The 22355-nt window shown below is 39.1% G+C and overlaps 2 protein-coding genes across 5 annotated transcripts in view; both read left to right on the forward strand.

Moving 5' to 3' along the window:
• LOC129757387 (uncharacterized) overlaps positions 1-14356 on the forward strand; it is a 33135-nt gene extending 18779 nt beyond the window's left edge. For all 3 annotated transcript variants that reach the window (XM_055754596.1, XM_055754598.1, XM_055754597.1), the window contains 7 exons: positions 4154-5076; positions 5152-5310; positions 5487-5671; positions 7629-8643; positions 8707-8911; positions 8983-9138; positions 10704-14356. In XM_055754596.1, coding sequence (XP_055610571.1) covers positions 4154-5076; positions 5152-5310; positions 5487-5671; positions 7629-8643; positions 8707-8911; positions 8983-9138; positions 10704-11771 — 3711 coding nt within the window. In that variant the 3' untranslated portion in view covers positions 11772-14356. The remainder of the gene's footprint in view (positions 1-4153; positions 5077-5151; positions 5311-5486; positions 5672-7628; positions 8644-8706; positions 8912-8982; positions 9139-10703) is intronic.
• A 2312-nt stretch (positions 14357-16668) lies between these two features.
• LOC129757388 (vigilin) overlaps positions 16669-22355 on the forward strand; it is a 30018-nt gene continuing 24331 nt past the window's right edge. The window contains exons 1-2 of one of the 2 annotated variants that reach the window (XM_055754601.1): positions 16669-16691; positions 20817-20901. The gene's annotated coding sequence lies outside the window, so the exon portion shown is untranslated. Of the gene's footprint in view, positions 16692-20330; positions 20356-20816; positions 20902-22355 lie in introns of those variants that run through there. The other variant, XM_055754599.1, reaches the window with a different exon arrangement.

The following is a 22355-nucleotide window of genomic DNA, read 5'->3' on the forward strand; positions in this document are numbered from 1 at the left end:
ATAATGCTTTGAATCGTCTCCTTTCTTTCCGGAGCCATCAAAAACTCATCAAATCACGACCCGGATTGCAAGAATGCCGAAATTTGAACCGACAAAATTCCTTGTTTTTTTTCCGGAACTAAAAATTCATGAAAATTTTTTCGCCGATTAAGATAGTTTTTAGTTTATTATCACAAGTTCGGACAGATCTTCGTACTATTGTGCTTAAAACCCGGAATCACTGCTTCTAATCGAGAAAAAACAATGTTCCTATTGGATTTCCTACTAGTCGCGCTACTAAACACATTGGCATCAGATTGGTCGCGCTACCAGTAGCGACCAGTATGACAGGTCTGCGCGATTTCCATGGAGATCAAATGAGAGCTGGTTAGTCGTGTGAACGTTGCGTCGTAGGTCGCGTTGCTAGTTGCTTCAGCATGACATCAGCCTAAGGGTACGAACACAGTGAGCGCGAAGCGAACTGCGAAGCGAAATATTCATTCACCGGATGAATTTCGCAAGTTCGTTTTTGAAGGCCGGCCACAGTGCACGCGAATTGTGAAGCGGTTCAACACTGAAAAAAACCTTTTGTGTCTTGCAAAAACTATTCACACGTGAAAAAATCTTTGCAAATTTATTTGCAGAATCAAAACTGTGAGCGGGGATTACGCGCGCGCGCAAAAAAAAAAAAAAACATTCCGCGTTAATTCCGAAAAACCAAGCTGGCGGCTTCAGCCTAACATCAAAATGCTTTAAATGACTGAAAATCGTATAAAATAACCATAATGAGGGTATCAGGTGAAAGGAATCAATTAGTAGAAGTCGAATGACGCTATGAAACGCCATCTTAAAATCCAATTCGGCGGCTTCCGCTCAACTTTAAAATATTTCAAATGAAAGAAAATTGCATAAAAAAAATCTACCAAAACTATGACAAAAATATAACAAAATTATGAAAAGAAATTTTACAATATTATGACAACATAAATTACGAAATGGTCATATTTTGTTCAGGACTTTGTCATATTCTAGCCCGTTTGTCTTATTTTTTCATTTTAATGTCAAATTTTTGCCATATTTTTACCACCTTTGAAAAATTTTTTTTATAGTTTTATATATGCGTCAGTTTTGTGATTTTATTGTAAATTTTTTTTATAACTTTGTCATTTTTGTAAATTAGTAGTCAAATAGTTATCCTTATATAAGTTCTGTCAGGTTATTTTATTGTCAAATTTTGATTATAATTTTGTCAAATTTTTTTCACATTTGTCATAGTTTTGGCATTTATGTGAAATTTTTCTCATATTTTTGTAATATTTGTCATATTTTTCGGCATAATTTTTTCAGCACATTTTTCGTGTTTTTTTTTCAAAATTTTGTCATTTGTTATTATTTTGTTTGTCATACTTTTGTAATGGTTCTTTCAAATTTTTGTCATTTGTCAAATTTTAGTAATAGTTATTCATATTTTTGCCACAGGTTTGTTATATTTTTGTCAATATTACTTTATTTTTATATCACTTGTCATATTTTTGTTTATTTCTTTCAGTGCTTTTTTGCAGTTTTCTAAAAATTTTTGTTAAATTTTTGTCAATTACTTTTCATCTTCTTTTAGATCCCTTTTACTAATTTCTTATATTGTGGATGGTTCATGCGTTTTTCAGTTATTTACTGCATTTTGAATTTAGTGGAAACCGCCATCTTTTATTTCAAGTTGGCGTCGGACAGCTCAATTCGACTTCTACTTATTGAGCACTTTCATCCAATACCCTTATTGTGGGAGTTTCATGTGCTTTTCAGTCACTGCCAGCATTTCAAAGTTGAGAGGAAGGGGCCATATTGGATTTCAAGATGGCGTCGGACAACGAATTCCAACTTCTATCCGTTCAATCTCTTCACCCTATACACCTATGCCGAACGTTTATTGCCAGTTAGAATTAGTTTCAATTAAAAAAGACTGAAACCGCGTTTGTTCAAAAATCCGCGTAAAAAAACCGTGCATTTTTCATAACCAACACAGAAACGGCAATGAAAATTAAATAAATAAACTTTTGAAAAAGATTTTTTGATAAATAATCATTTGCGATGAAAAATATTCGAAAGAATATTTTCAGTGTATGTCCGGATGAACAGAATGAATTCACGCGATCGGGCCGGGTCTTCGCACGAAAATTCGCTTGCACTGTGGACGGTCGATGCTTTTTCAACGTGTTTCAATGAGAAGCGGTTTTTCGCGCGAATTGGAAATCCGCTTCGCACTTCGCCTCGCGCTCACTGTGAATTCGACCTAAGCCTAAGCTTAGCGATTGCAATATCGTGGTTCACTTTATCGAAGGCAGCAGAAAGATCGGTATAGATGGCATCAGTTTGGGTCTTCATGGCAAAGCTGTCTTTTTGTATTTGTATTCCATCGGACAGTATTGTCTACATGAATTTTAAAACTACCTCTAAGCTAAGCTGTACATTATACCAACAAAAATCTCATCAATCAAATAATCATTAGGTTAGATAATTGACCGCTTTTCCTAATTTTTGTCTTATAACATTAGTTGACATACGAAATTTAAATTGGTTTAAAAATGGTTAAACACTTTGAACATGGAGTGGTTCTTGTTGGCCGTAATTAGTTCGCTGGAATCCGATTCGCAGGAATTCAATTCCTCTGAAGAGCCGGGGTCTGATGTTAAGTTAATTTGTTGCAACAACGCTGTACAATCAATAACGCCGTCGATGAGTTTCTTCACGAAGACAGCTCGTGCAATTATGCGCCTTTCAGTTAGCGTTTCCATTCCAGTCAGCAAGCAGCGATGTTTGCAGTCCGGAAGTGCCTCGGGATTGTTCGAAGGTAAATGTCGCAGGGCAAATTTGACGAATGCGAATCTGCTTCGATACGTTTCGTCCAATATGTCGTATAAAGGCTCCAGACGACAGAAACTGTTTCGAGGCCGGATCGCACTAAGGAATAGTACGGAGATCTTAGACAGTATGGATCTCTAAACTCCTTTGAAATTCTGGTGATTAATCCAAGATTTCTGTTGGCTTTGACTATGATGGTGGCATAATGCTGGTGGAAAGTGATTTTTTCATTCAGGATGACTCCAAGGTCTTTGAAGGAAAACACTCTCTCAATTGGGACACTTGCTACTTGATAAGTCCACGAGATGGGACTAGGTTTTCGTGTGAACGAGATAATTGCACCCTTTGGAATACTAATAGTTAAATGGTTCAATGCACACCAGTTGGTAAACATAGTAATACAATCTTGTAGTATCAAACAATCAGCCACAGTCCTGATCTTGTGGGAGAATTCGAGATCGTCCGCATAACCTAGTCGTCATTCATTCGGTAAAACCAGCAACACGTCGTTGAAGAAAAGCTCGAATAGGAGTGGCCCAAGATTGCTGCCTTGTGGTACGCCCGAGCAATTACTAAATGCAGAAGATATCTGGGATCCAAATTTAACCGCCATTTTTCTTTGCTTGAGATAAGATGCCAACCATGAGACAAATGTGTTCGCAAAACCCAGTCTTTTAAGCTTATTGAGGAACAAGTTATGACTGACACGATCAAAAGCTGTTTTGCGATCAGTATAGATAGTATCTATTTGCACAAAGGTTGTGAAGATCAATAAATTAGTTGTAGGTAGCATATCTTTCTGGCATGAACCCATCGGATCCGGAACTAAAAAGCCACATTGGGAGGGGCACCATTTCAAGCTAGGCATGTTGAAGTCGCAGATGACAAGTATGTTATCTTCGGGAGAGCAGGATCCCTAGGACCCGATCAATGGAACAGTTATTAACTCCTTCCCAACGCTCTCTTCCCGCTCCGTATTCCTTCCAACTTCCTTCTAGTGTTAAGAAAACTTCTTATCCTCGGCCTACAAAAACTTATACCAAAAAGTAAATGGCCTAATAAATTTTATATAAAAAAAACTGCTCAAAATACTTATCACAGCTGAATTTGAGTTTTTTGGCTGTTGTCTGATTTTGCAAAAACCTGACAAAATGGCCTGTGCTAAAAGGTTTTCGTGTGTAAATAAATCAACAATTACAATTACAATTAAATATGCGGACGAATCAGGACTTTATTCTTTGCTTCACCGAAATACAATCATTAATTAGAATGAACATGAATCCTCTCTGGAATTTGTATTAACTGCTCATTCTTACAGGTCACCAATGACATATTTTTCATATCGTTCCTACATCGAGCTCCGGAGTCGGCGGATACCAAAATTTTCTATGCGTTCACGTTTCCATTCACCTACAACGATTTGCTAGATCAGTTGGGAAATTTCGACAAACGCTATGGCCGGCATCCTTTCGAGATGCACTCATTGGCAAAGGAGCTTTCCCAGAAGTTTGACTGCACGAGTCCGGCAGGACCTGTCGAGCTGAGCACCCAGTATGGGCATGCAAGCTTCCTTTCGAAGAAAGGTAAATTAGTACGGGGCTCTAAAGTTGAGCGTAGCAGTCCCGAGTCGTTCGACGAAACCGCCCGTGATGGAATAGGCGGCATCGAAGAGGGGACAACCACTCAACCGAAGGTTAACGATCCCGGAGGGAGTGGTAAAGTTGCTCCCCCACCGGACGACACCGAGCTTGTTTCGGTCATGTCCGTAGACGATAATAATACATCGGAATCGATGCAACAGATCACGAACCTTGTGAATCTGGTAAAAATTGAATTACCCCAACAATCACAATCCTCGCTGGCCGAGCTGGGTCGCATGAAGTTACCATTATACCAGCAGGTGCTAATCACTCCCACCCTCGACGACGAACACAAAGCAACGAATCTGGACATACGGGATGACATCTACTACTACAGGGAACTGCTGACGCACTCGGTCGAGCGGCGTCGCATCGAACTGCTGACCATCACCTCGTTCCACGGAATTCAGGCGACCCGGGAGGAGCGGCTGCAGAACCTGTTCCCCGACGACAAGACGCCACGGTGCCATACGTTCAAACATAAGAAAATTATTTTTATTTCGTCACGTGTTCATCCGGGTGAGACTCCCGCCAGCTTCGTCCTCAACGGGTTTCTCAACATGCTGCTGGACCGGAAAAGCATTGTCTCTATTACGCTTAGGTACGATTGTGTTCTTTGCCATGTAACGATTGCCATGTAACGATTGCCATTAACGATTTTTTTCCTCTTTCGCAGGAGAATGTATGTGTTCAAGATAATTCCTTTTTTGAATCCGGATGGGGTCTATAATGGGCTGTACAGGTCGGATACGAGAGGACAGAATCTGAATCGAGTCTATTTGGCACCGATCTTCGATACACAACCTGCGATCTATGCATCACGGAAGCTCATAAGGTATGACCCGATATTTTTGAGAAAGATAATTAAGTTATTTATTTATTAGTATACGGAAAAGCAAATTCATTGGAAGCTTTAATATGTGGGCGGATCAAAGATTGAGCGTATTTTTGGAATAATAGAGTTCAATGTTCAAATGATGCTTAAATAAATTCGTTTTGTCCTTCTTTTAGATACCACCACCTCGGTACGGACGAACAAGCGTCGTATGAAACTGGAAATCCGATCGACAGCGTAGCGGTAGCAAAGAATTCCGATTCGAGCACGGAGGAAACTATGGACAAAGCATCGCCGGAGGAGAAAGTCATCACGACCGTGAAACTTGGTCCTGAGAGTAAGCCGGGCCCATCGAAGAAAGGTACAACCCCTAAACGGTCTGCTTCCCATGTCAAAACTAACAAATTGCAACAGAAATCACCACGACTCCCTAACCTTTCGACACCCACTACGACACCAACCCTCCACACAAATAATGAACAGTCCGATGATAATGGTACTCTCAATCGACAAGCTACACACCATCAACTACGTAAAACCCGGCTGTCACTCTTTCAAAAAGGTTTTCCTCAGACCACTACTAACACAACCACTACCACCACTAAAACCATTCACCCAAACCAACAACCACCCAGCAAGAAGGAACCTTCCGTTTCGTGGTCTACCAAGCTATTGAACAAGGTTTTCAGACGACGCAAACTTCCCCCGATGATGGTACCATCGGGAAGCGGTGTTAGCTCGGTTTCCCTTACGCCGGTCGCTGAAGAGACGAGCGCTGATCCCGGTGTCCCACCCGAAGATGCTCTTCCTACTGACACAACTACCACCCCTGACCATTCAACACTTTTGCTATTGAGCCAATCGAGCAGTCTTATTGTCGAGATTTCCCAGTCTATGGAGAGGGATTGTTTCGAGGGTTTGTCTAATTAGGCGTGCTTCCTTTGTTACAATAGATTCTTGGACTTATCATTTTTTTTATTAGTTTACTTCATTTGGACTCGGCCCAGCGATAATTCGGGTAGCCACGAGTTGCTTCAGCTTTCTCTAGATAGAGAGCTTCATAACCACATTTAGCCAAGCCAAGATCAATTCGCGATTACCTAGTTGAGTTTTGTGCTGTTCATTGAGCTTTCATTTTAAGCTTTGTTTTTGGTACCATAGTTTTGAGAGGAATAGAACATAATATTATGGTTTTATCATTTAGACATTTAGACCAAAGGTCGTAACGCTCGATGAAGGATAGGTCGAATGTATGTTAGGTCTTATAGACGAAAAGAAAAATGGCAAAGACTGACATGGTCCCTCCCTAGCAGGGCTTAATCTGCGAGTCACGTGAAATTGAACTAGTGTTAGATGAGCTTCAAAGACCGATCGCAGCTCATATTTCTAGCCTCGAGAAGTTGCTGGAGTCTGCCTAGCACTAGGAGAATATGAAATTTGGCAAGTCACGTCACGTGATTCTTAGAATAAGGCCCAGTATACCTACGGCCAGCCTTTTTGTCAATTTAACCATACATCTAGTGTCTTTAGCATCCCGATGACCTATTTGGCTTACCGACCATCACAATGGCATTAGTATGTAATCATCATCATGGGAATACAAAATTCATTTCAAATTACATATACTTGACCCTTATATGATAGGTACTTGTATCTATGGGCTTGTTGTAGCTTTTGTTCGTCTTATTTTAATAAAACAATATCGAAAGGGTGAATAGATTTATTTTGTTTCGATTATAGTCGTTTTACCATCTTTATGGCATTCGCGACTTAATAAAAATGTTGCAGTTGGCGCACAATTATTGAAAAACTTATCCGGTACAACAGTGTGTACTTCGGTGTGTACTCCTGGGCTCGAACTCGCGAACATCGGCTCAGGAGGCAATTGACTGACAAGCTGAGCTACATTACAAGCACAAGTCAAAAACGTGAATAGAAGCTGTAAAGCGTATTAGCAAAACTTTCATTTCATCAAACTACAACCACGTTAAATTAAGTACATATTATTTTATTAACCCTGGTTCGGTTAATCGGGTAATTCAAATATTTAGCATGGAGTTTTACGAAGTTAAGCTTTAAAAAAAATTGGCTAGTTACTCCTACAAATTCGAAGAGTTACTGCTTTGAAAATAAAATATGCGCTTCAAAAATTAACTCCACACACGCTCTACCAAATTCGCCCTTGTCAAACCTCCTACACTCTATAGGGTCTATTAGGTGATTAGTTTGCTTATACAAATAGCACTGTTTAATCACTTCGCACTTATTTGCAAGCTTTCGCAAAAATTAAAAACAGTTAATATCAACTTTCATTACAGATTCTGAATCTAATGAGGAAAACAACCCATCCACCTCGGACTCGGGCTTCGCTGAAACGGCAAATCTTTCATCATCATCAAACAACGACATGGGTTCGGTGACGAACAGCAGTAAGGAGGCTTCTGGTGGATCGATTTCGGAAGGTTCTGGTCCGGATCCAGCAGCAAAAGATACCGACTTACCCGGTCCGACTGAAGAGACCGCTCAGCCGTCTACACAAGCGCTATCCGAACCATTGGTTCCGGAACCAAATCCCGTGGTAGCTTCGGAAAGTTCGACGCCATCCACGCAAGTTTTGCGACCCAGCCGTAGCGTTTCGAATCTCAGCACTGCCAGTAGTGTAGCCAACAGCGCTGTTACCAATGCGGGTATCGCCACGCCCTGTATAGTAAGCAGAAAGGCGTCTATAGTGGCCAAAGTGGACAGCGGTAGGCGAACTTCATCCTTGAAAAATGTGATCAATAAACCGAATGTGATATCCGGTGGCGCATCTACGTCTTCTGGTGGTCCTAAGACCAAAGAGTTTGGCCTGTCTTCGTCTAACCACCAGCAGCTGAAGCAGTCGACGCTCCAATCGCAACACTCCCTGGGGAAAGCTCCATCGGCTGGAACGATGGGGGCCGTGGTTGGCACCGGTAAAAAGGGATCCGTGATAGGTCATCCGAAACGAGGCGAAAATAAATCTCGCCCTCAAACGCCTCAGCTGTACACGAGGTCGCACAGGAACGAATTTTTCAACTCGACTAGTCAGAAAAGCCTTAACATTAGTATGGACTATTTGGCTCAGTTGGACGATAAAATCGACAAGGCGATGTACGAAGACAGAAGCAATATGTTCTTGTACATCGATCTGCATGGGCATGCTTCTAAAAAGGGTGTTTTCATGTATGGCAACCATCTGCCGAACATCGTCGAAGCCGTTGAATGTATGCTGTTGCCGCGGCTGATGAGTCTTAATTCTTTGCATTTCCACTACGATGCCTGCAACTTTAGCGAGCGAAATATGTACTACAAGTAAGTTGGCAGATTTGTAGAAGCAATTGCATTTAGTAACAATCTTCACTTTAAAAAATACAGGGGAAAACGTGATGGTCTCTCGAAGGAAGGTTCAGGACGTGTGGCAATCTACAAGAGTACAGGTTTAATCAAAAGCTACACTTTGGAGTGTAACTACAATACGGGAAAGAGCGTCAACGTTTTGCCACCCAAAGGCAAAGAGCTGCCCACTACCAAGGTGCAATCGCCGGTTCCTCCCAAATACACACCCGCAGTATTCGAAGAGGTTCGTAACCAATCCTACAACTTTCTTCTAAAATATCAATACTAAACATTCTTCGATTGCACAACAAACAGGTCGGACGAGCTATGGGTCCCTCGATACTGGATCTCACCAACTCCAATCCGCAGACGCGGTTGCACAACTCCGAGTTCCGAACCCTGCACGGACTACGCAACATGTTGCGGCTTGAAATCGAACGCGGCTCGTCCAAGGCCCGTGTCACCAATAAGGTAATGTGTTGCCCCCGGGCGGCCTGTTGTTACTACGCTAGTACTCCAAAGTTACTACTTTGAACAGCCAACAATCCACCAATCTGTCGCAATTCCAATGTCGTCGCCATCGTTGTTTTGTTGTTTGTTTGTGCTTAACGATTAAGGTTTTTTTGTGGGCGAAATCTCCGGATAGTTGTTAAGTGGTTTGCTTGAGTGGTTTACGCAATGAGGGTGTGTGTTACGTTTCTTTGTGCATGACAGTAGAACTTATGGGCAGGTGCTTGAGGTTAATCGTTTTAACATGCCCTTAGAACATCAAATGAGAAAAATTTGATTTGCTAATTTTATTTTTTTAATGCTTTTTTTTATTGTAAATTATTTTGAATTTTTCGGTTTACTTTTTCGAGTGATAACTTTCAATTCTCTTCATAATATTTATGATATTTTTTTATATTTTTTTATACAGATGGTTGTTGATCGAAATGTTGTATCAAATAGTCAGTAATGATGAATAACATCGGTGGTTAGAAATCTCAAGTAACACATAGTCGCTTCACCTAATAGTTAGTTTCTCCAAATAAGAGTAAAAGCGAAGTTGGAGGCTCGATGCATTTAAATCGATAACTGTTTGCCATTTAAAATTTAAAAAAATGACAACTTTAGTGTTTGAGGGAAGTCTTTTTCTAATATTCTATCACGATTCACGAAAGGTATTTTCTATTCATTCATTGTCATTTAGTTTTTCATGGACGTCGGCATTGTGAATATAAAATTTTCAATTATGTGTTCTTAACTTGAAATAGATAAGAAAGGTGCTCTATTGAAATTGAAGATCTGGTTCCAAGTAGAAAGAATCATAGAATAGGTTTATGTTTTTGAAAAATTTATCTAGTTATTTCCTTTACAAATTTTAGCTGCAGGGCTATTTTGCATGGCTTTTCAAATGTAGATCATTGTTTGCAATGTTTGTCGTTAATCTTTTCCCTTATTTTCCTATAATATCGTTTATCTATCTATAAACTTTTCTTATAGTATGGTGATATTGTATCTTATGCATGGTTACAATAAAGAGAACAAACGTGCAAGAACTGAAAATTTGAAGAGGATGTCAAGTTTTGAACTGACTGGCAAAAGAAGGAAGCCTTACGAGATGCTCGATTTTGTATAGCTTATTCCAAATCGCAAGTTGTGTTTGTCGAAGCGAGCGAAATAAATTCTCTGTAAAAACCTGTTTGGTATCTATACCTTTTTTCGTTGTACATATTTATATTTCGTGCAAATATTGTGTCCTGTTTCTAAATTGTTACGTTGGGTATGTTTCAAATTTGTTTGTCAAATAAAATAAATGCTGGATTGATTTGTCCTTTTTAGCTTTATTTACTGTGTCTCTCTTTCCTATGTTCCTTTCCTTTTTAACTCTGGTATGCTAAACTTGATCCTTTATAGTTACTTCCCTTTTCTCCCTTCCTCTGTCAACTTCTGTAATTTAATGGGCGTGGTTCTTCAATGGTAGCTTCGGCAGAGAATTGATTGATTCAAAGCGACGGTTTGCCTGTTCTCTACTTTCAACATTTTGCTTTTAGGTGTCGAAGTCCCACTCCAAGCGGCTGAGTAACCAATCGTCGAGCTCGTTGGAAGTTGCCAAAGAGAATGCTTTGCAATGGGAGAACATGACGGGATCTCCAGGAACCGGCTCTGGCATGGTGGTAACTGGGAGTGGCGGTGGAAGCTCTCCTACCGGTGCCGGTGCGAGTGGCAATATTCACGGAAAGATTGCTGGTGGTACCGAACCACTTGGCGGAAATGGTAATTCGTCGGGCTGTTGTCCATCAGCTTCCGGAGGAAGCAGACAGTTTTTGAAAGGAGGTACTTCAAAAACTCACTCCGGAAAAATATCCCGCAAAGGGGTCAACGCCAGCGGCAAAAGCTTTGGTAAGAAAGATGCCCTGAAGAAGAGTAAGATTTTGTGCGAATCCGGAGTTGGGAGTACGGTCGTTACCGGAGGGAAGAAACTACAAGAGCTGATTCGTGGCAAGGATCAAGTGCCGAGGAAGAAGATAAAGGTTTCGCCACCACATCAGCATAGCAGTTCTGCGGTGGACGGGTTTGATCTTTGCTTTAAAACAAATTTGTCTGCCACCGCATTACCCAATTTTCTTGCCACACCACCATCCCTAGGAGAACTTCCACTGACTTCGAAAAAGGTCAAAACGGAAGTCAAAATGCTCGAGGAATGTTTAAATTGTGACGATAGTCTGGATGCCATTCCTTGCTGTTCATATTCATCACACCCAACCACTACCACTTCCGGTACAGTGGCCCTCACCAAACTGATCTCAACTTACAGCCAGGCGGGTACTTCGGGGCCAGTAGATTTAATGCTTCCATCCTCAAGTGCCTCGGGAGTGGCTATCACTAGTTTGGGGAGCCCGGGGTCAAGCCCACCTTCAGTTACCGGTGGTGGGGAAATAGTCACCAAAGGTAGTAAGATAAGCAAGTTCAGCAAGGCCACTTCCGCCAAGCAACATGCAAAGCTGGGAAAATCATCCAAATCTAACGATGGCGGCAAGCTGCTAAAAAAGAAACGTTCACTGAAGACTGATTCCAACTTGAAAAGGAAGAAAACCAGAGTAAAGCCCGCTCTTACTTAAGGCTAAGCTATGGAGTTAATACCAGTGTTCTTCGGGTGTCGGTGGAGTCGTTCCCGGTCGCCAACTATGGTTAATTGTGATCGAAGGAAAATTTGTTTTCGAGCTGTTTTTACCTTATACCAAACAATTTTGTTCAAATTCATCGTTGTGTATAAACGTGGATGACACAAACAAATGGAGTTTTCTGCTCTAAATCTTAAGTTATTTTTAAATCAACTGCCAACTTGTCGAACGCGGTACATTTTGGAACTACTTTTAGCGTGTACCTACCGTTTCATATCTTGAATTTTATCTCTAATCGGTTGTCTGACCACATTCAAATGAAGAGCATTCATGTAAACACGTTGAACAGTCGGGACTTTGATCAAATCTTCATGTTCACTTAACCTATGGAATTCGTTGATCACTAAATTACATTTCAGGACATTGCTTGCATCGAAAAACATAACATTATAAAAAACTGCTACCATATAGAGATTGTCTTTTTCCTTATTTTCAATTATGGACAAACTCCTTTTTTTAGGACATTGAAATTCTCAGTTTTTTAAGTCTGAAATCACTTCTGAAGGAAATCAATAATGTTTGAAATATATTCGCAAATCCTGTTCACCAAACAGTGTTTAGTAGGACCTTTTTATTATTTTTTTTCGTTTTCCGCACATGTTTACATGAACATTTTTATATGAATGTTGAAATACAATGCACCGCTTACATCAACAATACAGTTCTTCTTTCGCTCCTTGGGAGACAAAATGATATAAGAACAACATGTGTTTGTTTTATTCAACGTTTAAAAATCTTTGGAAAAAAGACTCGATAAGCTTTCTGTACGAAGCATTTTATATCCAATTTTAATCAACTGTCACATCTCCCTTCAACAGTAAAAAAACCTAGTTTACACCCAAACAGCACACTTGATTTATGTAGACCTTTCTTTTAGATTACGTTCCTTTATTCAACAACTCACTGAATATATTTTTGTTATTCGTTTTAATTGGACAAATATTTATTTACCACTTAACTGTTATGTTCGTTTCAAAGATTTTTTTCCTATCTGCTATCGTAAATTCGAACACCGTACATGTTAATATTTTATATGAAAAAAAAAAACTAACACTCTAAGCCGGTAGAACCCAAAACCAAGTTGAAATGCCGCAAAATCGGATGAAACTGGCTCCCGACGAAAATAAGTTTGAGGGGGTTTTCCCAAACTTGAGAATAAATGTCATTCTTGTAACTTAATTTTGGGGCATGTCATGCGGCAGGGATTTTTTTTGGGATTTTTTCCTTTGATGACCTGAATATCAAAAGGGATTATAAAAATTTAGTAAAGACAATGCTTTTGTTCATATTTCCTTTTGAAATTTTATTTTCTATTTATTATTTTCACAACTAGCAAAATTCGGGCTTGATTCATCCCGGAGCAATTTTCAATGCATTCGGTCTGGAATTACAGGGTGTAGTTGTCATCATAAAGAAAGAAACTTAGCTTACATTCTGCCATCAAAATCAATACAATTGATGTGCGGAACAGCCAAATTCATGCCATACCGAAAACTCCTGACGATTGGTACCGTTTAGGAACGTCACGTGTCCTCACAACTTTGAGACTACCTAGCATTATAGTGCTACCCGAAGGTCGTGAATGGCAAATGATGCGGTTGTTCCAGATCGTCCTCCACTTCTTTCGGTTCTCCATTGGTTTTTTCTCCTGCCTGAAATTTCCTTACGGCTTCTGAAGAAGGTAAATAATCGTTTTCTGGAAATTCATAAATTAAAATGAATTAAGTATGATAAAATTGTAGCAAATTCAAAGCATTTTACCAGAAATTGTATCCGAATGCAACTGACTTTTTTTGTTTGCAAAACAAAACCAACTGAAAATAAAGGGAAATTTTTTTGGGGTGGTCAGTTCGAGCTTCGAACATTGATTTTGGTGCATTGACAGCAGCCCAAAATCAAGAACGCCAGCCGAACTTTGTTTTGATGCGCTGGCGTTCTTATTTTTGGGTTGTTTTGATTCTGAGTGAACGGTGTCAGTGTCTCTCAAACAAATACCCGCGCACCCCCAGTAGATATCCCTTGAAGGCAACATTTTGCTAAAAATAATATCAATCACGCTCTCATTGTATTAATGAACAAAAAAAAATTGTAGAAAACATGAAAGCACTAGCTTTTAGTATTGGTATTCGCATTTACAGAAATAATTAAAAAAAAACCATGTCCGGTTTGCACTGTGTCACCTGTAATGTCTTTTTATTTTAAACCGGAAAGTCGTTAAAAATAAAATGTTGTATGGTATCAAATTGGTCAATGAGCAGCAATCATGCCACCACAAAAATAATAAATCGATTCGAGGGATAAGGATATGTGCGCCTATCTAATAATTAAATGTTAATTTGAATAAGCGAAAATATACCTTCGTATAAAAAACCAATTTCCCATTAACAACAACAAAAACACAACCACACACATACATTTACGCGCATGATAAAACTTACTGTGTGCGTGACGTGCTCACGCACAATGGCGAAGACTTTGTGCAAACGCAATAATAATAACAAATATATAAACTTTACCATGAAGTTGTTTGTTTTTGAAGTTTTATTCATTCTGGACAATCCGATTACCTATCTACCAGTGGCAATTTTTGGTTTAAGATGCAGATATCTAAAAATTTCATATTAACTCACTCTAGGATTCTTGTTTCTTATAAATTTTATCTTAGTAAGTATTATATTTTTATGTTTAAAATCAATCACATACCTACTATTGAAGCTGCATCTACTACATATTGTAGTCAAAGGCGTAAACCAATCAGGAATTTATAGTTGATTTTATTAGGACATTGATAGTAGAATGCATAAAATCATAGATGAAATAGAATCAGTCAGAAAATTTCTATGTTCGTTCTATTCTATTCTATTTTCATTTGTATAAAGAAGATCAAACTTTGTGGTCATAAGCCCTCTGCCTTAATCTACCAATTTGCTTTGCATAATATTAAAACTCCGTGACCAACGCTATGAAAACAAAATGTGAAACAAAGCATATTTAATCTGTTGTTTTCGGTTTTATCACGACATCAACATATTTAAAATGAATCAAAATTATAAAAAATGTTTTTTAAGTTTTAATCAAGGAATATCAACTATTATCCTTCTTCTATTGATGTAACGATAATGCAACTCTGGGAAAACAGGCAGTTTTTTTTAGTGTTGGTCAATATTTATAATATTCTTCGATGTTATTTTCTACCTGTTGCTACGGCCCTGAGAGGGTGAAATTAGGGGGAACATCAAACCCATTTTGTGACAGATTAGTTTGACAGTTTGATAGTTAGACAGGTGAGAAGAGAAAGGAGAAAAGAAAAAGTAGGAAAGTCGGAAAAAATTGAAAAACGTGTTTGATAGATTGGTTGGTGAAAATTATAGTTCTGCTTGAAATTGTATTCTCTCGTGCCGAAGTGCAGCATTTTCTTAGCTGAGTTTGATGCTATTCTAGCAAGATTCCGATCAGTAGGTTGATTAAACGTCGAATTCACTGCCGTGAATTGTCGTTCCCGGATAGATATTGTATTTGCGAGGTATCTTGCTTTGTATTCTCCATCAGATCGAATCCGAATCCGGAACTGATAGTAGGATCTTCGGCAAACTCGTTTTGATCGAAGTAGAAGACTTATTTGTAAGTAATCTGGTCTCATATTTATTAACAACATTGTAAATTAACAAAAGAATAAATTTTCTAGTTGAGGCACGTCAAATACGGACTACAAAAAGTCTACACTACCTTATTTTTTAATATATCTTTATATTGAAATACCGTCTGTAATCGTTGCAGATTTAAATTGAAGTGTTTCAAATTTGAACCAGTACGGTACTAGCTTGAGGCAAATTTATCTAGAATTTATTTTCTTGTCCAGTTCTCAATTCCTCGCGGATCGAGCAGAGATGCCAGATTGCTTTCGAAAAAATCTTTTGAACGGTTTCTCTACGTAGAGTTTTAAAAAGATTTGGATTGATATTTAACGATTTTTCGTTAAATTTTGCTTAAGTTCAATGGTTGCTGTAAGAAAGGAGTGCGTAAGCCTGTCAGTTATAAATTATAAGTGTGGTTTTCAAGGAAATGTTTTTAGAATCAAATTTATCTTAATCTTATATTTACCATCGTTCTTATCCTCATTTTGTTTTGTTTTCAAGGAAGTGGAATGATGCAGTCAATGAAAAACTTATCCGTAACAACAGTATTACTCTTGGACCCGAACTTATGGACATCAGCTTAGCACTAAAGTGTTCTTCCAACTGAGTCAAATCATGTATGAGCTCGCTGAAGAAATGAATAATATTTATTTATTTATTTATTAGTTTGTAATAACAGTTTTAGTTTAATGAGTGAATTAAGTATTAAATAAATTATTATTTCAAATAAATTTTATTGAAAAAAAAAAATTATTGAAAATTTGAATAGATGCGATCCGATCCAATAAGTACACCTGGCATCCCTGTTGCTGAGATGGCTGTTTTCCGTGCGCTTCGCTCACAATGGGCGATGGGCGCGCTCGCAGTCCCGGTATACAATTTCTCGTGTGTTAAACAGAGAGAGAAATAGCCTTCACTCCAATTTCACTCCGATTAGCTGTCATTCTTATGTAAATCTGTGTAAGAGTAAAGAGCAGGCTTTATTCTTTTTAGCAGGCCCAATCCCAATTTGGCTGACGTTTATCTATCCCTATCTCTCTTACTCATTCACGCACAATACCAAGTCGTCGGCAATCGTGGTGTGTGTGTTCCCAGAACTCGCTCATCTCTCTCGCTTTTGCACACTTTTGCCTTCGTGTCATTTTGTGCAGCCAGCGCCAGCAGCGAGAGTCGAGAGAAGAAACCATCCGGTCTACGTCGCTCATTCACTACTTGGGAGTCGGTACGTAAAGTTCAGTTTTTGTCACGCGCCGTGTGTTCGGAACCTTCCCAAAGCGGAACTCTGTGTACTTTTTTTCATTCTCACTTTTCCCAGTTGGAACCAAAATTTTTAGTTTTTTTTTCCTCGAAGTGTGGTGATTTGTGCCTCGTTGGAAGATTGAACTTCCTGTTAATCTGTGTGGATCGGACCGTCCGCCATTGGTGTCGCTCGGATGAGGTGCACTTTCCGACCGGTAAAGGGGCGTTTCCGGTCGAGAATCGGTAACTGCTCGCCCAATCCGGAAAACCATATTGCAGTGATAAATTTTCGTTCAACGTCGACAGGTTAAAGGTTGGATTATCGAAAAGGGTGTCATTGAGGGGCGAGCGGGGAAAAGAAAGGCAAATGGTTAAGGTTTTTCCGGAGCAAAGGCGACGACGGGTGGCCTCCTCCTTGTGGACGTGGAGCACAGCAGCAGTGTCCGACCGAAGATGGGGGCAAAAAAAGAAGAAAGTAGGTACACATACGTTCGGTCGGCGGAACGGTCGCACGGACGGCTCTCTTTGGTCGGATTATGCGAACCAGATCTGTTCGGTTGGAAGTTGGGTATCTTTCAACTCGACACGGATTAGAGAGAGAGGACAAGAAAGAAGAAACGTGGCCACTCTGCTGCTGAACTGCGAGCAGACGGCGGCCTAGGTTGATTGGGTGGTGTGCGTGTTGTGTTTGGCTGCTCTCGTTTTCTGTTCGCTCTCTACCTCTCTGTCTCTTGTGGCATCCATCAGGATCCGTTCACTGAACCACTTATGGGACATTGTTGCTAGCTTGCTATGCTCAAAATAAACAGCAACATATTTCGAATCGTATTGATAAGCTTCAAGCATAAATTTGGGGATGAACCTATTTTCTAACTCATTGAGCATCATCCCATCCCAGTTGAATAGAATTGCATCTGTTTTTAGTAGCTTTACGGACATGGATTTTCAATAATATTCAATCTTAAAAATATTGCTTGTTATCATTACTTAATTTCGTTAATTTAGAATAGATCAGTTATCGGACATAATGGTTCTAATGTTTAACAAGTTCTGTTTGAATATTTGAACACGAACGAATGATATTTAGGGACGATTTTTATCAAATGTGTACATTTGGAGACCAATTTAGTTTTAACAAGCCGTCAAGAAACGGATGGTTGACATATCGAAGCACATTTGTAAAATTGTATCATTTATCGAACCTATTGTAGTTCACAAAATATGAAAGTCGATAACTGTCACTCAGACTTATCAGAGAGAGGTATTCGTGTCGAGATTTGGTTTATAAATTTCATCAATTTTTAATGTTATTCACTCTAAAGTAAATGATGATGATATAAGTGCAAAACTCTAAAGTAAGTCATGTTAATTTTTTTTTTTACATAAGTCGAAGTACTTTTTTATCTCAGCCTTAAGAGCAAAAATTTCTGTGGGATAAATTATTTACGTCGATACGTCGATGACATTTTTTGTATAGTAAACAAAGATTTCCTTGAAGAACTTCTAACATCCATAAACACTTTGCATAAGAATATCAAATTCACTAGCGAAATAGAAGAAGACAGGAAATTACCTTCCCTGGATGTTCTGGTAAGAAGAGATGAAGGCCTATTCCAATTCGACTGGTCGATTAAAGATAACACTATATGCAGAAAACTGAATTTTATTAGCAGTATATTTGCACCCAGTTCACTCTGGTCGAACCAAAATCTTTAAAAAATATATAGATATATGTACAAATCTCTAAATTTTAACAAAATTTGAAAACTTGTGTATGGAATAAACTTTCTTCAAATTTAGAGATTTTTTCTATGGACGAGCAAAGGGAGCACCAATGGGAAACCCTCAGTCTCCATTCTTGTGTGAACTTGTTATGGCTCATTTGAAAGAGACTCTTGAAAATCAAGATTTATTACCTGAGAAATGGTGGAGAAACGTCGATGACATTTTTTGTGTAGTGAACAGAGATTTTCATGAAGAACTAACATCCATAAACGGTTTGCGTCAGAATATCAAATTCACTAGCGAAATAGAAGAAGACGGGAAATTACCTTTCCTTGGATGTTCTGGCAAGAAGATATAAAGGCCTATCCAATTCGAAATCTACAGAAAGCCGACGAATACCATGAGGGTAATACCGAGCACCTCCAACCACTCCTTCCAGCATAAGATGGCGGCATTCCACCACATGATCCATCGGATGAACTCCATTGCTCTCTCAACTGAAGGAAGACAAAAGGAGCTTCAATATATTTTCCAAACGGCTATTAAAAATGGATATCAAAGTAGATCCATTCAAACCATCGTAAGGAAAAAAAAAGATTGCTTCAACGGAAATCTTTTATTACTTACTCATTCAGAAGGAGTTTCAACGAAGATCCATGGAGTTCAACAGTGTCAACGCACTTGAATTGCGACAAAAGTTGACAAAGTTTGATATTGAGCTAGTGTTTACTAGCTCAAATAATCAACTGATCTTAGGATCGGCTAAAAATTCAGTGGATCAGTTGTTCCGACTGTGATAAGGTGTACATTGGACAAACCAAAAGGAAACTGATTGATAGATTCGAGGAACACATGGCTATAGCTAGATCTGACTCAGAGAAGAAAATCCTTCCTTCACAGAATCCTAGATCTGCAGTAACATAACACATGTGAAAATCTGGTCACTCTATTGATCGAGGAAATGTCTCGCTGATTCTGCCTTTGAATAGCAATTGGCTTAAATTAAATGTTGCTGAAAGCATTGAAATTTTCATTGAAAAATCAGTTCATCCCATAAACTGAGACACATGACCATGAAGATATACATATTTTTCTGGGGCATGTACAAGTTGAACTATGGTGAAATTCGTTGCACTTGCCCCGGTGTACCTTAATCAGAAAGGCCTGTTCAAGTGATTTGAGCCATTTTACTACGTTTTTGTGCTATTCTTGACAAATTTGGTGAAGTAATTTGTAGTGTCCGGGGATAACACTTTTGGAAATTAGTGAAAACTAACATAAAATGACTTCTCTTACCACATGAATATCTTTTTGGTAAATTTATTTTGCCTATATAGCTTAGTGATTAAAACATTGATACTTTTAAATCAGTAGAGGAATCAATATTTACAAAAATTTATTTTGGATGGTTTTGCTTAAAAACCTTAAGTGTCCGGTAGTAGACAAGTTCCCTCTACTTATCTGGCAACCGTTCTGATTTGCCTCCGTCGTTTCAAAGGAGTGCACTTTTTCTATCAACTTGCTACAATATGCCGAGCAACTAGCTACTACTTTGCAGTGCAGCAAACTCAATCCTCTAAAAAAATAGGAACAACTCGAATAGAGTCATTTCAACAACCTTTCCGTCGTCCCGTCGTGGTGGCTCAACAGCATTGGTATTGGTGCTCCCAAACTCGCAAGTTCACTACCATCTCCCAACAACCGGTCGGTCGGTCGGTCGTCCGGGGTAATGTATGCGGCTGAACGATCGGGACGACTGGTGCGTAGTAAATATTTTCATTGGACATTATCATTCCTGAAGGGGTTTTCGTCAATGCTGTTTTATCAATTCCTAATAAAATTCATCGAAAATCCATTGACTTGTTGGTTGAGCCATAAGGGTGGAGGATTGCGCGAAGTTTCACTGCCCCCATTAGCATGTGGTAAATTAAACTTAATTTGAATTAAGTAAGTGGGTAGAAAATGGCCAGAAAAAAGGTAACTCTTCGTTCGTGTATACGTGGGGTTTTTTTTCTGACAATGAGGCACACACATCGATACCAACTTCGAACGGAAATAGAAATTGTATGCACCAAAGTGAAATGTACAACATACGAAAAAAAAACTTTGAAGAAAAGGCATTTGGGAAAAGTGAAGAACGATAAATGGACACACGGAGTGGATAAATCGCAGCGAATTTGTTTTTCTTATACTATTTATTTTGTTATTCTTTTCTCGGTCAATGCTCTCGCTTTTTCTCTGGATCCACGTTGCTATTTTGTTGTTATCAATTATCTCTCGGTGCTGTGCGCTACGGCTAACGTTCATCGTCTTCGTGGTGGTCTTGCGGTGGATAAATGGAACCCTTGGGATCACAACAACCACCCCCCAAATCAACCGACAGAAAGCGACAATCCAAGTGCATCAAGCTGGAGTCTTTAACGAGGACAAAACTCATCTAACCCGGATCTTTGGCTATATACAGTACAGTAAGTATTTGCATTATCAATTTATTCTCCTTTTTAATTTGAATATCATATCCTGCCACCTGTAACAATGAAGGACAAAATAATCGAATAACCTGAAGTTCAACGTTTGGAAGATTATTTTTGCCTTATATTGAATTGAAAAAAACTTGGGAGGATAGCCCAATTTCGTAATCCAAGAACGAACATAATTTAACTCCTAAAGCATTCCAACTCCGCCCTGGATCGACATCTTATCAGGTTTCAATTAGCGTGCTCTAACCTTCACCATCGTCGTTGAATTACCTACATAGTACATAGCGAAGCGATCGACGAAACGGCGAAGTTCAATAAAACCGGTGCACTCGCGATGTGTTGTGTAGGTTTACATTTACTCTTAACCATCCAGTCAGTAGTACGCACGTCGAGCAAAGTTGTGTCGCTGGCTGGTTGAATGTGGTCCGCATTCTTGCGGTGGTCTAGCCAGATTTCTCGCCCCTTTTGCGGTCGTATCGAACGCCTCTCACTCATCCGACACCCGTTGTCGTAACATTTAGCTGATGTACGGACTTCTTCTCTTCACTTACTCCTAAACCAGACAACGATCAGTGGTTTTACCAGTTATGAGGTCATCACAGTTGCATGGTACCTGAAATTGTATCCCCAAATAAGTGAATTCCGAAACTTTTTATAAATGTTGTAGTTATTTTTAAGTTTTTTGAAGATTTGGAACTTGCTTCTTCCAAGATTTAAATGTTTTGTTTGTAGCTCATTCTCAAAATCGAGGACTCGAGGCTGTTCTCTGTTTCAAATTTGGTGAGCTTTCAAATTCGTACTCGAAATCGTATCTACATGATCAAGAGCAGTAATTGTGTCACCAATGTGCTTTATTGATAACAAGTTTGGTAGCAGCAATCGCTGCTGATAGTCGTAACTGGAATCCGATAAACCGGAAAAGGTAGGTGCTGTTTCGAAACGAATAATCAAACTTTCAAACCACGCAATACCTGGAGTCGACTATTGATAACGAGACGCGGGACCGATAAACACTGTTCACCAATACAATGTGGGAGCAAAATTGATTGCGCAAAATCGAAATACAAGAAGCATGATTACTCAATTTTTAACCTTTGAATAATCCACCCTCATGGCCCCTTAGCATGATTAATACATATTTTAGTAACTTGGTGATCAACAGTAATTCGTTGGGTAGAATGACACCTTGCTGTTAAATTCCTTAAAAAAATCAATCAATAATATTTTTCTTTTGAAGAAGGTGAGGAGACAATGTTTCATTTCCACTGAAGATGTACGTACAAGCTCGCAATCTGTTGATTTTCGGTTAACAAACGCGAATGTTCAGAGATATCTTGAATTTCGAGACAGATCATATCTTGTTTGTTTTTCGCTTATCATATTTGTCTCGCTTTTGATGGGCGCCTTTAAGACATTAAATATGGAGAAATCGCTTGAGGGAT

Source organism: Uranotaenia lowii, chromosome 3, assembly GCF_029784155.1.
Source record: "Uranotaenia lowii strain MFRU-FL chromosome 3, ASM2978415v1, whole genome shotgun sequence".
In the NCBI taxonomy this organism is placed as follows: domain Eukaryota; kingdom Metazoa; phylum Arthropoda; class Insecta; order Diptera; family Culicidae; genus Uranotaenia; species Uranotaenia lowii.